At 38.7% G+C, this 18,095-nt stretch overlaps 1 protein-coding gene across 12 annotated transcripts in view; it reads left to right on the forward strand.

Moving 5' to 3' along the window:
- LOC137256006 (histone deacetylase 4-like) overlaps positions 1-16,585 on the forward strand; it is a 156,886-nt gene extending 140,301 nt beyond the window's left edge. For all 12 annotated transcript variants that reach the window (XM_067793648.1, XM_067793649.1, XM_067793646.1 and 9 more), the window contains 8 exons: positions 4,993-5,048; positions 5,694-5,781; positions 6,128-6,345; positions 7,348-7,466; positions 7,863-7,996; positions 9,238-9,322; positions 10,195-10,330; positions 11,241-16,585. In XM_067793648.1, coding sequence (XP_067649749.1) covers positions 4,993-5,048; positions 5,694-5,781; positions 6,128-6,345; positions 7,348-7,466; positions 7,863-7,996; positions 9,238-9,322; positions 10,195-10,330; positions 11,241-11,286 — 882 coding nt within the window. In that variant the 3' untranslated portion in view covers positions 11,287-16,585. The remainder of the gene's footprint in view (positions 1-4,992; positions 5,049-5,693; positions 5,782-6,127; positions 6,346-7,347; positions 7,467-7,862; positions 7,997-9,237; positions 9,323-10,194; positions 10,331-11,240) is intronic.
- Positions 16,586-18,095: the final 1,510 nt, after the last annotated feature.

The raw sequence follows: 18,095 nt of genomic DNA on the forward strand, positions 1-18,095 counted from the left end.
GAGGACCCCAAAAATATGTAGCTTGTAAGATATACTAAACCAAAAGGTTCATTGACAAAGCATATGATAAAAGTAATATATATATACACAGATGAATCATTTCAAAATAAATGGAATAAAATTTCCACATTTCCCCTTAATTTCTCTTCATCATTTTCCCCCTTGGCGTCATCATTTCTGTTCCCAGTTTCCCCTACTTTTTTGTAGATAGCATATATATAAATATAGAAAATATCAAATTATTTATTATCTCTAAATAGTTATGTTCAGTGTATATTTTAAAGGCTGTGTTGTTTTTTTAATCTAAAGTATGTTACATCAACAATTTTACATGATGACATTTTTATGGCGACTGCAAATGGCCTGAAATTATGGTGATTGTTGAGAATATCTCTGTCGTTTGAAAATGGCGTTGATGACAGGAGTCATTGCGTCATTTCCCTGAGAGAGTAACAGATGTGGTTTCAGTGGGGATAGATACTACTTCTTCCAGAGACAGGTGGAGGCGAAATCTAACACCAGACGTCTGGAGGCGAAATCTAACGATATGATGGCCTAGTGCTTAAAGTGTTTGCCTGTTATGCCAAAGACTGTGGTTCAATTCCCCACATGGGTACAATGTGTGGAGCTCATTTCTGGTGTTCCCCTGCCTTGATATTGCTGGAATTATTGCTAAAAGTGCATGAAACTAACATTTCTCACTCAATCAGAAGTGGTCCATCTCCCAAAGACTGCCAGGAAAGATTTGACTTGACTTGACTTGAGCAGTCTTGGCTCATTTCCTGGGCATGTTGATTTTATTATTTACTTTAGAAATATCTATGGTTGGAATAGAACAACTTTAATTCTGGATGACAAATATTTCAGTACAGTCAGATGTGAATTCTATATTCTAGAACATTTTTGCTGTGGCATTTGCTCATACTGTGTTGTATATCGATTTACAGATATATTTATTATTGCTTGAAAGAGCACAGATATAGTAACATCTAACATTTAATTTCTTGAGCTATTTCAGTGAGATTTGATTTAAATGTGCAATGGCATTTACAGAAAAGACAGAATATTATGGTGTCTCACATATGTCATATCTAGCGTACATTTGGCTTTCATTTATGTTTGCACAACTATCAGGCTGAAATGTTTCAAAACTGCCTCCCAAACTACGTTTCATGTATGTCGGTAAGAATGATATGCTGAACAGCTAAAGAAAAACAACTGTTTTTTAGTTGAGTTTTTCATTAGGAGACATAAACATGAATGCTTACTCAGAGCTCCAGATAACTTGTAGTGACTGCAGGCAAATCAGAAAAGTTGTGAAATGTATGGAGTCTGTTGAACTATACAGTGTCTACTATAGCTCCAGATAAGGTTCAGCTGATGAGGGTACTGTGCTCACTGTATTTTTGTTGAAGGTGCGTACTATACATGCTGCACGGGTATTTGTTTTCTGTAACCCACTGCTTTCAAATATTTGTGTATTTCAGTGATTTTTACTCACAGAAGTATATGTCATTGAGTAAGTTTACTGGCAGGCATGTTCTGTCTTGTGTCATACCTCATCACAGCAGGCTTATAGACACGAAGAAAATCATTTCCTGAAAAGTCACTCATCCTGTACTGACAGTACAAAACTAGTCCTTTATGGTCAACGTCTTTTCATTACTTGTCTTATTTACATACGAATATATTCCGTACGCATATGTTTTGAACTTTTTGCATGTGTAACATTTCAAAATGTGTAATGGTATGCAACAGTTATTTTACAATGCCTGATTGGACATTTTTTATGCGTATTTTACCCAGATATGCAGCTTATCTGTGCCTCCTCCTTATTTTAATGTGATTTCAATTTTTTTTTTGCGTTTCTTTTGCTGTTCAGTAAGGTAAGCTTTGATCACAGAATTCCAAGTGATAGACATGGTGTATATCATGGCCATATCTTAAAAGCAATCTTCATCTTAAATTCTCTTTTCTTTCTGAATTTGTCATTGTGCAATTTGTTCTGGAGTGAACATGTTCGCTTGTTTGTGGAAGCAGATATGACAGTTTGGTGCTTGTCTGACCTTAAGCCATGATGGATGTTGATGCAATAAATTTAAAATTAGGGGAGTGATGGAGCGTCATGTGCTATTTTTCACTGTTTACTTCCTTCAAATTGCATAAAATATATAGCCTAGTTTTCATTGATTTTGATATTGTGTTTGTAGACATGATTTGAAGTTTTGTCAAAAGTGATTGTCATGATTGGATCAGCTGAAGGGTTGAGGCAAATATCATGTCATTTGACATTTTGACCTGGGCCGTCTGTATTAGTTGTAATGATATTAGATTAACAGGTTGACATTTTACTGGAGTAGTTTTCTTCATTGCCAGTTTTATTTTTTGTTACAATTGTACCAAAAAATGAAGTCACCCAATTGAACAACATTTCTTTCCCATTTTGGGGGGGTTGAAAAATGAGTATGTTTGTGATTGTGAGTGTCACCATAGACAGAATGACACATATATTGTTGATACGGACAGCTTTTTGGATGAGTGAGTTTGTTTTAGGTCACTTTTTACAGTAACCCAGGTGGGATCAGGTGGTCAGGTTCGCTTGCAATGTCTACACGTTATCGGTTTTCAACTGCCCAGATAGATGCATATGCTGTTAATCACTGGATTGTCTGGTTCAGACTCAGTTTTCTACAGACTGTTGCCATATAGTTGGAACATTACTGTGTGTGGCGTAAATTTAGACTGACTGACTGACCTTATTTGATGATGGGAGTATTTGATTGTTAAATGTTGATCTGTTTGATTGACATTTTAGAAGTTGATGGATAATAGAAAAGTCTAATACTTTATGGATAACAGCTTCTTTATTTTCTATGATGCGACATTTCGGTATAGCTTCTTATACCGTTTTCTAGCAATGATCATATCACTCTTGCTTAAAAACGGTATAAGAAGCTGTAACGTTGCATCGTAGAAGAGTATTATAAGGTATTACACTTTTCTGTTGAATGTTGGTCATGTTTTACAACCAGTACATAGTGAATGGTTAATAGTTTAATAGTCAGTGTAAGACCATCACTGCAGGTTGTCAGTATCTTTCCGATGTCTTGTTAAAGTTCCTAATATCAATTACGTTATGTAAGTAATGTAGACAGGCCCGAATCCAAGTGCTATTATCTGCAGCTGTTAAACCTTGTTGCCATGGTAACCACATCACCATAATTCATTTCTTTGATTAATGATTAAAGTGCCCGATTTGTTCTGAGTGATATATATTTAACTGCTGACATAATGTGATGTTGTCATGCTTGAAAAAATTATGTTAACTTCGAATGTCATAAAAGCATTAGTAGATATTTTTACGATTTTTGGCAGAGGATAATATGCGTGTAGAGTGTCATTCTTCATGGTGCACTAATGTGATCCAGCACAACTGTTATGTCTGTGTTAATGTTCTGTTGAAATGATATACTGTGGCAGTTTGTTTTTGGTTTGGTACACAAAAACGGTGTTGCATGTGGACAGCGTAATTGCGTAATTTACGCAGTTTCAGTTAAACAAGACACTATTTTAATTTTTTTTTGCGTTACACGACATGCAAAATTAATATTATGTACGCAGTTTTGTACAATGAAGTGGAAACTTTATATTTATTATCACCAGGAATTATGATTAAATTCATCACATATTTGAAATGAAAGACAAACAAATTTAGGAAATACCTGTTGCTTGAAATAAATACAAGCGAGAAGTAATAGTTGTTTTGATATTACGTTATTGTGACCTGACCAATGACTGTGAGCAGAACTAATGATGCTCTCAAACATGGCGGTCATGGGTCAGCATAGTTAAAAATATTACAGAAAGTTTCAACATATTACAGAATGCTTTCTCAATAGCAGTGATGTGTGAGCCTAAGAAATGATGCATTACTGACTCTTTCACAAAAGATTATCGAAGTAGAAATACCGATATGATTGCTGGCATGTGCTGATCGAAAATGGAAGTGTAAAAAATTGTGAGGTAGTAAATGCTGTAAGTCTGTTTTTGTTATGATTCTTACAACTCTGTAGATGCCCACATTTGAGAAGTTGATGAGTTGCATAACCCACATTTGTTATTTCTTAGATGCAAAAATTCATTTCGGAAGTATGGTACTTTTGGTTTTCGGACTGAAAATATTTTACTCGCACAATTCTTTTGGAATATCATCAGAAATATTCATGTAATTTAATTCTAGGTGACCTCCTCTACTGTTTCTGATGTTTCTATTGTCAACAACTCATGCAAATTTGATTGGATGTACGAGATTGTGTAAAGGAACTTTCATTTGGGTCCCAATTCCAAGGAGATTTCATCTTGGGACTTAAACCAAACCGACTGCCCCTTTCCATGACAAAGAAAATTGAATTTTATTGTTAATGAACTGAACCGAATTGTACTGAACTGAGAGCTGTGGACATGCATGGCATGGCGTGACGTAAGGTTGCATCCATACTGTTGTAGCAATCACTTTGTGAAAGTGAAGTCCAGCTCGCTGACTTTGTTGACACATGTCATCGGTTCCCAATTGCGCAGATCGATGCTCATGTTGTTGATCACTGGATTGTTTGGTCCAGACTTGATAATTTACAGACCGCCGCCATATGGCTAGAATATTGCTGAGTGCAGCGTACAACTGAACTCAATCACTTACTCTATACAATGGCACCCAAAACCTGTGTCTTCCATGGTGTACTTGCGCCATAAATGATGTAGCTATATTCCAGCAATGTGCCTTCTGTATGTTGTCTTACATTTGTACCCATGTGAGGAGCAGAACCTTGGTCCTTGGCTCAGGAACATTTTCAACCACTTGGCTGTCCAAATTTTTGAAAATGTAGCAGTATTCCTACAGAAAACATTTTGTTGTCAGGAATTTGAATCTGGATATTTGGCTACCTCATACTGATGCAGTATATTTATGCTAACACTTCCTTGTGTTTGTTACAGAATGGCTATGCCATCGTGCGTCCCCCCGGTCACCATGCAGAGGCCCACCAAGCCATGTAAGTAGCAGACTGCAATTGCAGTAAGCTGTGGCAGTATCCGCTAACCTCCCTCCCATGGAGAAGTCAACTTAACTATGTGTTGTGATTCTACTCCCATGTTTTAGCATTGGCAGAGATGCCAACCTCTACAATTTTATAGTAGTCGTAAATTCTAGTCTCAATCTATGCCAATATGATTTCACTAGAAATTCTACAAAATTTGAAGAAAAGTAATGAAAATTTGGATATATAGGCAAAAACATGTTTTTGTCAATTAAATACATTTTCACCTAAAAGATGAAATGTAATCCTGATAATGTGGAAATCTGCTGTTGAGATATGTGACAATAAAGCGTCACTCTAGATTAGTCTCATATTCTCTTTCTCAGAATCCACCATGATTTTAAATCTTTAGTTGACAAATAATTTTATTGTCAAGGAATAGCTCCTGCTCAGCTTGTCTGCCACCCTTTGGCTGTGTACAGGTTTTTACATCCAAATGTGATATCAGTGTAGTTTTCTTCAGCATTAAACAATATTCACTCGCTCACTGCTAAAATGTGATAGTTGGGACCAACGCTCCTCCAAAGTCCTGCAGATCTGAGTATTCTTACACAATCAAATCTTGTACATGTGAAAAATGTTTCATTTTTGTCTTTTCAGGGGTTTCTGTTTTTTCAACTCAATTGCAATAGCGGCCAAACAGTTACAAGAAAAGGCAAAACTAGACAAGATTCTCATTATTGACTGGGTAGGTGTTACCTTTGACTGGAAATACTCATTGCATAGTGCCTGCATATGCCACATGGCTCATAGGTTTTGTTCCCTATAATATGGATGTAATTTTGTCAGTCATCTCCGAATTTGATCATTGTCAAAGGGAGATAACTCGCCCTAAATATATCACTGTATTTTCATCTTGTAGCCAAAGGGAGATAACTGAACATGTCTGTAAATGAGAGTATTTGTGAAGGTATATTTTGCCTTAATATTATTAAATGAATATCAATATTTTTTCCACGTATTCAGAATTGTTAATGTGTAGAGATTCAAATAATCATTGTTATATGACATGGAAAAGATTTTGGTTCTTACAGGATGTTCACCATGGTAACGGCACCCAGCAAATGTTCTACATGGATAACCATGTTCTGTACATATCTATTCATCGCCATGACAGCGGCAACTTCTTTCCCGGTACGGGAGCACCCGAAGAGTGCGGGAGTGATGAGGGGCTCGGCTTCAATGTCAACATAGCATTTGGAGGAGCTCTTAACCCACCCATGGCAGATGCTGAATATCTGACAGCATTCAGGTCAGTAGGTGTTGCCGCCATTGATGGTCGTGGGTGGTGATGCTTGATGAGGAATGTGGTAGAACAGCCTTGTGGGTACACTGATCTAGAAATGCCAACTCTCCCCAATTTATCGGAATCATCACGAAAAATGCATGTCGATTCTGCCATTCTGACGAAGTCAAATACATTTCGATTTATCTCAGAATGTAACAAAGATGTAGATAGTCTTGCATACTGGAGGGTTAGGATTATCTTTGACTATATATAATGATAGAAAAGTTGGGGGAGAAGGCGAAGTAGGAGACTACACAGGGCCTGACCGGTTAAAGTGTATCTGGTGATGTGTAAAATACAAGTATATAAAACACTTTATTTACAAACATTCTCAAATTATTTACACAAGAAATTAATCAGGGGTTGAGTAAGCTTTCAGATAAATTCCATGCACCATTTGTTGTATTTACTTTACATTAACAAACACTGCTTCCAAGTACTGTTTGTATATAGTTTCGTTTCTTGAGTAAACAATTTATATGGTCCCTAATTTGGGGGGGAAATTCCTATTTTCACCAATTGAGGTTAGCATTTCTGAGTGGTCTCTGTGAAAACCTCGGTTCAGTTCCATTTGTTGAAGTATGAAAGCCAGTTCTTGAAAGTTGTCCTCTGCTGTGTAGCCTAGTGGGTAGTGTCCATGTTGAACACCTGGATTCAGTTCCTACCATTGAAGCATGGAACTGAGCCCTTATTCTCGAAACGTTCGCAGCCCATGTGTTAAGAATGGGATGAAGTAGTTCGTAGCGCTACGAATATTTCGAGAATAAGAGCCCTGAGTCTTTAAAGTAATGGAGTAATGATACAGTGGTAACCCAGAAGATCTGGGTTTGATTCATTCAGCATTTGACACTCTAAGTATTTCTATACCCTTATATTGTAAACATATCTTAAAAATACTGGTGAATATACCCTACCTTTTGTGGGCTTCAGAGAGGTTGAGTGATTTGTTTATGTTTTTTTTTTCAGAACAATTGTGATGCCAATTGCCCGTGAGTTTGGTCCCGATATGGTTCTCGTGTCTGCTGGTTTTGACGCGGCCAAGGGACATACAGCTCCACTGGGAGGGTATGAGGTCACTGCTGAAGGTGAGTGTCCATTACAGCCATCATAGTTAATTATTTGAATAACCAACCTGAATAATATTTGGTGGTGTCACGTTTACAGTAGGGGATGGTTATTGCAGAACATTTTCTTATTGTGATGTATTGCAAAAGCAGATATTGCAATATGTATAGTAGTATAAAACATGTTTTGTTTGGGATTACACTTTCTTAGTTATGTACTAATTCCACTAGTGGAAGTTGTCGTTGCTGAGTGTGTTAGGAGGCTGTCTTTGTGATTAGGTGCCTGTCTCTGAGGGTGTGGATTAGAATTCCGGATGGGACTTAAAAAAAGAATTTTACCAGAATTAGTGGATCGTGTCTCAGTTCATGTTTTGGGTGGCCTTCACAAAGTCTGACTTGAATTGGATTCTGTTTCAGCTTTTGGTCACATGACCCGTGAGCTGATGTCACTTGCGGGCGGGAAGGTCGTGTTAGCGCTGGAGGGAGGCTATGATATTCCGGTCATCTCGGAGGCCTCAGAGATGTGTGTCAAGGCTCTTCTTGGGGATGAGGTAACTAGAACCTTTTATCCATATGCATTCTGTGATAGGTGAGGTGTCCATATTTCCTCCTTCATGTCCCACTGGAGTTCCAGGGCCAAATCGGGGCAGTGGGGTAGCCCAGTTGTTAAAGTGTTCACTCGGCACCCCAAAGGGCCGGATTCGATTCCCCACATGGGTACAATGTGCCCATTTCTGTAGTCCCCCTCCTAGGTATTGCTAGAATATTGCTAAATGCAGCATGAAACCCATCGCACTCAAGTGCTGAATGAAGCCTACCCATTTTGCAAAGTCTCCCTTTTGGGGTTCAAGTGCTCCTAGTATGTCCTAATTTTTTTTTTCATTTTGGCAGTTCAGGGCAGAGATGTCTGGACAACAACTTTTTCTGCCCTTTTTGATTCCAAGAGAGAAATGTCTTCAATATACCATCATTGTCTCCCATTTTGGATTTTAAGTGCACACAGCATATCATGGTTGTGTCAAGGGCAGAATTGTCCCAAGGATATAATGGTTGTGTTCATTGACATTTCCCGGGTAGATGTGTACCATGCTATGTCTCCTTTAGGCTTCCAGTACTTGTTGCTGGTAGCAACCATTTGAAGCATTACAGTCCACTTCGGTTCATATGTCAATGACAAAGGACTCAAAATTGTGGTAAGCGCACAAAACATAAATAAGACACATGGGCCTGATGAAGCAACACCTGAATAGTGTTGGTCAGCTCGCCTAAATGTGTTGGGCCTGATGAAGCAACACCTGAGTAGTGTTGGTCAGCTCGCCTAAATGTGTGCTGGTGGGGTTTTCCAGCTATCTATCACCCCTCGGTCTGAAGCATGAAAATAGCACCGTGTTTTGGTTTTTTTGTGTTTTTATTAAAAATAGCACAGTGTTACATAATGGTTTAAACAACTTTTTCTATGATCATTAAAAAAATGTCAGATTTCTTATCCTGTTGGGTACACAGGCTTCTCTGACCATGTGTCTTATTCATGTTGTGTGCATTTATCTATAATTGGAGATACATAATCATTCATCATTCTCATTTGAACCCAAACAGACTATACTTGTGCCATCAGTCACTGTCCTGTCTGGTCAGGACTTGGTTGTAAACAATGTGTGATGTTTTAACCAGATTCTGTTTGACAACAGTGTTAAACAGTGATTTCACCTGTCCCAGAGTTTGAGTGAAGCAAAAATTGACGCTATAACTTGGTATTTAAAGTTATATGACTCTTATGACTCTTCTGTTTCAGCTACCATCAATCAAGGATGAAGAGCTCCATCGGCCGAGCTGTAAACCTGCGCTGGAGACCCTAGAATCCACCATCAGAATACAGAGTAAGGACTGAGCAGTTGTAACTTCTAACTTGCATCCTGTTTTCACTGACAGAGTATACCAAACTGAGATGATGGAGCATCTGTTAGAGGAGATGAAAGTCCCTGGCTGCATCTTATAAAATAATCTTAAAAGATGTCACTTGTGCCCCAGGGGCACAGCATTATGGAATCTAACCAAGCATGGGTATGACAAGTGCAATATTGAATGATTGTGAACTGAAACGGCCAGTTTAACATAATCAAAGGAAGAAAGCAGGAAAATATTAACTTACTGAGATGACATAAACAAATATTCCGTTCTGTCAGAAGATTTGTTAGGTGTGTTGGATGGTTTTCAGAGGCCCAAGAATACACTTTGCATTTGTGTATTTTGGGGTGTTAAAATGATTATTAATAATAGGTGACTATGCTTGTCGTAAGAGGCAACTAATGGGATCTGGTGGTCAGGCTAGCTGACTTGGTTGACACATGTCATCAGTTCCCAATTGAGCAAGTCGATGCTCATGTTGTTGATCACTAGATTGTGTGGTCCAGACTCGATTGTTTGCAGACTGCTGCCACATGGCTGGAATATTGCTGAGTGCGGCGTAAAACTAAACTCACTCACTCACTCACTCCAAAGTTTCACCCAGTGCAATACAAATGTTGTGAAGAAACATGGAAAGGAGTAACAGAACTCTTGTTCTTTCATATGTTCCCTAATTTGTTTCCATGAGTATGAATCAATTGCATAAGAAACTATCCACAAGTCGATCAGTCCACCCATCCACAAGTTACTCAACTTCCCTGTCCACCCATCTGCTCATCCATCCTTTCACCATCCGCTCATCCACCCATTTGCCCATCCACTGACAGATCGTGTTTACTTGCAGTGGAGCACTGGCCCTGCATCAAACGGTATTTGGGAACAATAAGCTACTCCCTCATGGAGGCACAGAAACGGGAGATGGAGGAAGCAGACACAGTTACTGCCCTTGCATCACTCTCCATGGTCCCAAGTAAAAACAGGTATGGCATTCTAACTGCTCCATATTGCCAGTTGACTTGGTCAGTGACCACTGCTAAGAATGACCTTTTTCAGTGATATACATCCATGAAATCATCGCTCAAACATGAATGATATTTTCGTATAATCAGGGATAAACCGAGGATGCTTTCCTGTGGCATATACGCATCAAAATATGAATTGCCTCTGACAGAGCATTGCGCTGTGCTCCATGGATGCAAAATATATGAAAATGTTGCATTAAAAAAAAGTGTGACCTAAGTAAATACAATGCCATAATGCCATAATTGTTTGCCGCAATCATGCAGAAGACTTTTAAGTGAACCAGTTTTGATCCACATGCAGTAGCAGCCCTGATCGGTTGTTGTGATCAGTTCAGCCAATGAAAGCGTTTGTTTCTAAAAATCTTTGCTTTGGTAACTTTTAGTTTTGTTTTTTGTTCATGATCATGTCACAGAAGAAATTATGAGCTTACTAAAACAGTCTATTAGCTTACAAATGAAATAAATACTTTTATTTGCAAGCTTCAAAGATCCAAATCTAAAAGTGGCCCACCTAAAAGTAATCAATGGGGCACCTTGATCCCCCTATCAAGCATTGGGGCCCACCCTGATTTAACCAGGTGGGGCATTGGCCCACCAAAATAATTCCTAGGTTTATCATCCAGTGCTTATGATCACTTCAATGAGAGACATTTTATTGCTTGCTGGGAAGTACAATGTTGACAAATTTATGGATAACAGCTTCATTTATTAGTTAAAAATTCTTGTATCATTGTTTAGCAGGAATGTTGTTAGTGATACATTTTTTCAGGGCTGTATTCATGATCAAGAACTGTTTTTGTTCCATGTAGACTTAACATTTCTGATTTGAACAGGATGGTTCAAACATTTCTTGTTTCTTTTCCTCCAGTTCTGTGGAGCAGCAAGAATCAGAGCCAATGGAGGAAGGGACCTAGAAGTAGCAGCCTGTCCTTACAGGATTGTAGTTGACAGGGAGCCTCCCAGACAAGATGGCCGCCAGTGGCAGACGCAGTGGCCAGGTGCCATATCTGCTAGAACCCAACATCGTAGAACCACAGTGCTTGGCCATGGAATAGCACCTGATGTTGTACTTACAACAACCTCCATGTGCCGTCATCACAATGTCAAAGACTGCGCCCTCCTCCCTCCCTGCCTGTGTCCACTGCGTCGTTACAGCATGGTCGCTGTTGTCTATACTTAGTGTTTTGTTTCACTGCCACTGTCTATGTGTCTTGAATCTGTGACAGGAAAAGATTGCCTCAGACACCACTTGACTCTTTGCGTTTGTCAACATCCAGCTCCTGCCTCCGCTGACTGATGAGGTATTGAAACAATTGATGAGCCTTCCCTGACGACTACTTGCCCACTTGTGCTGCCACCTATTGGCGTACGTCTCGTGTTCCATGTCGTTTACGCACACAACCTTCTTCTTCGTCGAGTAGATTTACCATCACTGGTCAATCTTTGTTGTGAAAAATTGAACCAATTTAGATGAAGACAATCATGTAGTGTTTTGTATTCTTTTACTGCGATGACCGCGGAGGCCATCGTTTATAAGAATGATGGAACTGAAGACATTTGCACAGAGAAATCATCACTTCAGCTGTTTCATCTCACGCGATCATTTCAGCAGCTGCATCAGAAAATTTGACACAGTTATTCTTCATCGGAGGAAGTGGCAATCAGCAAATGGCATATTCATTATCCTGATTCGTGCGTCATACGACTGCAGCCATGGAAACGCGTCTACCACAAACTAGCTCGCCATTCTGTCTCAATACTTTTCTAGGGCAGTCCTCATCTCTGAAAGTGCTATTTGGAGGGTTGCATCATGGAGCAGAGCACAAAGGAAATGCAGATGTGACTCGATTCAAAAATCGTTACAGGGAAAAGATCAAGTAAGCCAGATATTGGCTTGTAAATACGAAAGTTGTCGGTTGTTAACTTTGAAAACCGATACCTGGTTGTTTGATTATTGTTTTCCAGAGAGATATTTTTAGGTCTTGAAATGGAGATTTGAAGATTCTCCTATTGACGGACCGAAGTAATAGCTATGGATGACAAGTATGACAATATGTCTATATATAAATATATATATTTGTGTATATGTATACTAAAGCTCTAGTCAGTGGAAATCAGCCTAACTTTGTACCTGTGTAACAGTAGGTTTATTTCAACGTGTTATTTGCTGTTCTTCTTGACATGGTCTATCTCGACTCTAGATAATCTTATTTTCACAAAGTATTTTTTTCTACTTTTACAAATACTATTTTTGCATTCAATTTTATACCTATCGCCCCAGGAGGGTGAATGGATGTTCATCATATACCATGCCCCATTTCAAAATTTGGGACGTTTTTACTTGGAATTTTAGTTGCTAGTTTCGCTTATCGTGAAAATAAGCTTATCTATAGCGCAGTAAATGATGTCATCATGTGAGTAGTCTTTTACTTTCCCTAATTGTTTTTGTGATACATTGAAAAAAAAAAAACAGCTCCTGTTCAATCTTCGTGCAGTTTCAATTTGACATTTTTTCCAAAGTATACTATTGCACTGTTTACAAATTTCAAACTTTCTGACTACATTTTCGAAAAATTCTTTTTTCTCTCACCAGGTTCATCTGGTTCAGATATTTTAAGGTTTAAATGTATTTGTTTTGAATGCTAATTCACACTGTGTACCTGTAATAGTAATGGTAGAAACATGTCCAATGTTGTCCAAGCTTAGAGTGCACTGTAGACAAACTATTCCAACAAAAGTAGATTTCTGTTATGTATACATAGTAATATATATTTGTTATAAACACAGGACACCACCCTTTTTTCCAAATGGTACGGTTTCCCCTTAAAGTGGGAACATACCACTTTGATTTTTAGGGGTGAGAATTAACACAGGATTTGATCCATAAATCTTGTGCCACAATTAGTAAAGTGATCGGTTACCATGGCTACCATGGAAACCAGATGATCAACTTGGTGCAGGTACTTAATCAACATTACCTGTAAGTAGACTGTTGGACCTTTCTCGCATCATACCGTGTTTTTGAAGTCATCAGAGATAGTCTATAGGATTTGTTACTTCACTCAAGAGCAGTCACAACCAAAGGCAGTGATTAGACATGTAACTTGGTTTGGAACCCTTGGTGGCAATTTCTCAAGAGCAGACAACTCTTGATTGGTGTTGACAGAGTTACCTGCCATTGGACTTTGCTTGCCCTATGACAGGCAGGAGATACTAGGGTTTTATCAACTCCAGAAAAAGTTTAAGAAGAGCCATCAGCTTGAGGCTTGTGTGGCCTTATTAGGCCATATTAGGTCACTTTTTAGATAAGAGCCTGCATTTCAGTAATGCATGTGACTTCTCCTTTTAGACAAAAACTGACCGAACCACTGGTAAATTTAAGTCTTCTCCACCGATCACAAATATCTTGATTGTCTCGTGTTTGGACAAAAATTTACTACTTTCAAAATAATCCTTAGCATTAGAGATTGTGAGACCGTGTATTTTCTTGAGACTTTTTGAACCTGCATGCCAACTGTTTTCACTGCTACTTAAGATTAACAATAAATGTCTCTTCAAGTTAGCATGCAGTGCTGTCATTAGAGTCAGATGTATTTGAACTAGAATATTTGTTTTCATGAGTAAGATGTCTTTTGGTTTCTTTTTTGGTCCAACATAAGATTTGTGATAATCGTGTACAGTGTGTGACAAAGAAAATATTTTCTTCATTTTGAACTTGGTCGGTGTTAAACACTAAAACATAACTGCAGATGAGTAGGACATGTATGTTTGGCTGTAGCTTACAGAAGATGGCTGGACTTGCGTGAATGTTGTCTAAGATTCTGACTCAGCTTCAAGGAAGAACTACATGACCCAGTTTAGAGGTCGGAGGTCAGATTCCTGGCAGAGACTTAATTGGCTTTTCCTTTACCCAGAGGTAACAAATAGTGGCCACGGTTGGATTTCTTGCAACAGCAACTCACTGCAGTTATGTGGCCTTATGGAGTAGTCACTTGAATCGTGATGTATAAAATGTGTATATTTTGCTCGCTCGGTGATGTAAATTATGTTGATATATTCTCAAACTGAAGTTAAAGTGTGTTGCCCACTTATAATAGGTGAGTGGGCTGGTTTGTTGGCGTCAGAGTCAACACTTGACTGTGTTCAAGTCCTTTGAACTGGTGTACGACATGTTGACTTTGTGCATGCTGCAAGTTGTCTTTCTTGTAAGTTATTTATCAAATAGCAGAAAAAGTGCTTTCATTTTCAAAACAGATAGTTGTGTACAGATATCCTATTTTAATGACAAATCTTTTTAAATGGATGTTAAAGAGAAATGAACTATTTTTTTCCCAAGTATTACATGATACAGAGTCTCCATTATTAAAGTTCTCTAGTTGCCAGTACTCTGTTGCCAAGACCTGCTTACAAGGCAAGGTCATTAGTCGGGGTCAAGGTCAAGGTCACTAGATCCTGTAAGCAGCCCTTCAGGATCCATATTTCAAGTTCCAGTTTCAAGGCTGTGCTGTTCAACAAAAGGAGACCCAGTCCAGGAATTAAAACTGATTCTTGAGCAAAGGATATATGTATACTACTCACCTTTTGCTGCAAAGCATGATTGAGGTGGACTGGTTTGGTCCTTAGCAAATGTTGAGTAGTGTATATATTGTGATGAAAATATTCATCATGGTTTGTTCATTACATGTTTTTGTTTAAGGTGAATTTCATGAACTATACATGACAATTTGTTTGATTATATTTTGTCTTGCTCCTTGATTTGAATTTGTGATGAAGAGACAATTTGTCTGTTTACTCAGACAAGTTTCCATGTTGAGACGACCTTGTATCCTGACAAACCGTTGCCAGCAGTCAGACGCTGTGTTACCCTGTTAGTTGGAGAAACTCTCCAACAGAAATATTGTTGAGAAATGATTGTTATTTGTTAAGAAAACGTTACTGCCCATTTCACAATGCAACATTGACATGATTGGCCCTCCAGAGGTAGCCTTGCTCTTAAATTTCTCTGTGATGGAGTTTCAGGAATACCTTAAAGTTCTCCAGTTGCCAATACTCTGTTGCAGTGACCCATTTTTACAAGGCAAGGTCATGAGATCCTACAGACAACCTTGTGCTCTTCAAAATATGAATTTCAAGATTTGTACTTTAAGCCTTAATCATGTTAAAGTCTATTGTGTGACCATAATTAGCATTAATTAAATGACACAAATTAAATGGCTTTGTACAACCACCTTTGTTTAAAGTTTGTGAAATCACCTTAGTAAAAAGCATTTGGACGACACGGAACTTCAGCATCAGATGAAACTTGTGAGTATAGATTTATGCGAGAGTTAGGTGTGATTTTACAGTGTGAAATGGCAGACATCACTTGTTAGTCTGACGGTCAGCATTATGTCGAGGACGTCGGCCGTGGCAGTGTGTGCTGCAGGCAGGTTTGCTCATGTACCTACCCCGTGATTCTCAACTGCTTCTTCTTCCGACCGAGTTGCTCCAGTGCCAGTGTTTTCCACTTATTATTATATATATATTGACAGTGCAAGTGGTAGCGCAGCGGGGACAATGCTCACAACAGGCGTTAGTCAGTCAGTCAGGCAGGCGAAATCAAGTATCTTTGAAGATTTTAACTTCTGCTTCTGTAGTTTTATTGAATGTCATTTCTGATGTCATCCACCTTTGTCCTTCCACTGAATGGACTAATGTTGCTATGGCAATGATACCATAGTTTTTGGCACCAAATTACCTCAAGGGTATGGAGCTATGTGTTTAGAATAAAGCCTACTTCACCAATTCTGTTTGTTTAAACATCAATGAAATGTAGTGACAAAATAATAATCTGAGTTCAGAGGCACAATTTTGATAGATTATCTACTTGAGAATGTTTTTCAACATTCGAATAAAAGTGATTTCAATGCCAATCATGTGACACTGTCGGAGGAAGTGTTGGAGCCGACTTAATCTGAGCATTGTCTCTGCCTCAGTTGCTGGTCTGCGATGCTGCTGCTGCTGTTGCTGTTGCTGCCACAGTAGTTGTGTATTTTGTTAAACGCAAGGCCCTAGCGTGACCACTACACTGAATATCTCTATCTACTGTTCATGTTTCCTGTTTTTCTCTAGACTTCAGTCCTAGTAGTCGGATGCTTATACATTGGTAAGAACGATATCATTGTAAAAATGCTGGTCATTCATTGTGAAGTAAATTTTGTTGTCAAAATTGAATGTTGCTTGTTTATTTTCTATCATTAACAAACTCCAAATATTGCTGGCGTGAACAGCATTATGATACTGGCAAACAAGGATAAGTTGAGTATTGATCTGCGATCAAGTGTAGTGCGATGGGTAAGCATGTGGCCTGTCTCAGCAAACTCCTACATTTCATCATCATGCACTGCACATACACTAGCCCACATCTCCTCTACCTTTCACAAACCAAATGGGTTTGCCCACTGCCTTGCATTGCCTACTTCTCATAAAAGCTTTCTCTGTGCTGGTCCAACTTATTTTTCTTTGCCAGAAAGTACTTTGTTGGATCTGACATGGAGCCAAGGTACATCTATTTCTGATACTGTTATGGCCTACTTTTAGAATACAGCACCACAAACTTTAAAGAAACGTCATAACGTCATTTTACGTAATTGCAGGTGATTTTGTTCAAAAGCACGTACTTGAAACAATGCCCTATGAAGCTGGCATAGCAACATGTGACCTACGGCTGGGAACGTCCTCACGAGAAATTGTGGTGCTCCACTGCTATTTCTTCAGTAATGTTTATCAAGGCTATTAGTCAGGTGTTTGAGTAATCCAGTGTTTAGCCATTATTTGGCTACTCATGTTTATCCAGGATGCAGCCAATACTTTCTGTCCGTTTGGGTTCAGATGAGAATAATAAATAAGAAAATATGAAACAGGGTTAGGTGCACTGAACATAAATAAGACACATTGTGCTAAAACCTTTATATCCAACAGGATTTGAAATCTGATATTTTATGATCGATCACAGAAAAAGTTGTTATTAGAAACGATCGTGAAACGAGAGGTGATGAACAGCCAGTGGAACAATGCTGACTGTATCCTAAAGTTCTTGCACTGTGCTGACTTGCACCTCAAGTCTGTGCTGTTTGCCATCTGTCAATGTGAAGTGTGAAAATAGAACAATGGTACATGATGGTTTCTTAAGACAACTTTTTCCATGATCCGAAACATCAGATTTCAGATCCTGTTGTGTACAGAGGTTTCAGGACCATGGGTCTATGTATGGTTTGTACACTTTCCCTTATTTCACGTTACTTAATCATTCATCGTTCTCATTTCCACCCAAATGGACTGTAGGTACCTCAGTATATTCAAGATGGAGCCATTTCTTGGTAGCTCCTGTAAATTCAAGATACCTGATTAACGCAGCACTCATCAATATCCCAGTCATATGGCAATGATCTGTATGTATTTAAGTCTAGACCAGACAATACTGTGATCAATATGATGTATATGCTATGCAACTGGTATATGCAACTGGGATATGATGACGTGTTAACCAAGTCGGTGAGCCTGACCACTCGATCCTGTCAGTCACCTCTTACTACAAGCATGGGTTTACTGAAGATCAGTTCTAGCCATGATCTTCATGGATACTGTCCAAGATGAAGAAATTACTTGAATGATCTAACATATCCATGATGGAACCGTTAGTCGTGCACTCCATACAGCCTAGATGGAGCCCATACTCAGATAC

Source organism: Haliotis asinina, chromosome 11 (assembly GCF_037392515.1).
Source record: "Haliotis asinina isolate JCU_RB_2024 chromosome 11, JCU_Hal_asi_v2, whole genome shotgun sequence".
Taxonomy (NCBI): domain Eukaryota; kingdom Metazoa; phylum Mollusca; class Gastropoda; order Lepetellida; family Haliotidae; genus Haliotis; species Haliotis asinina.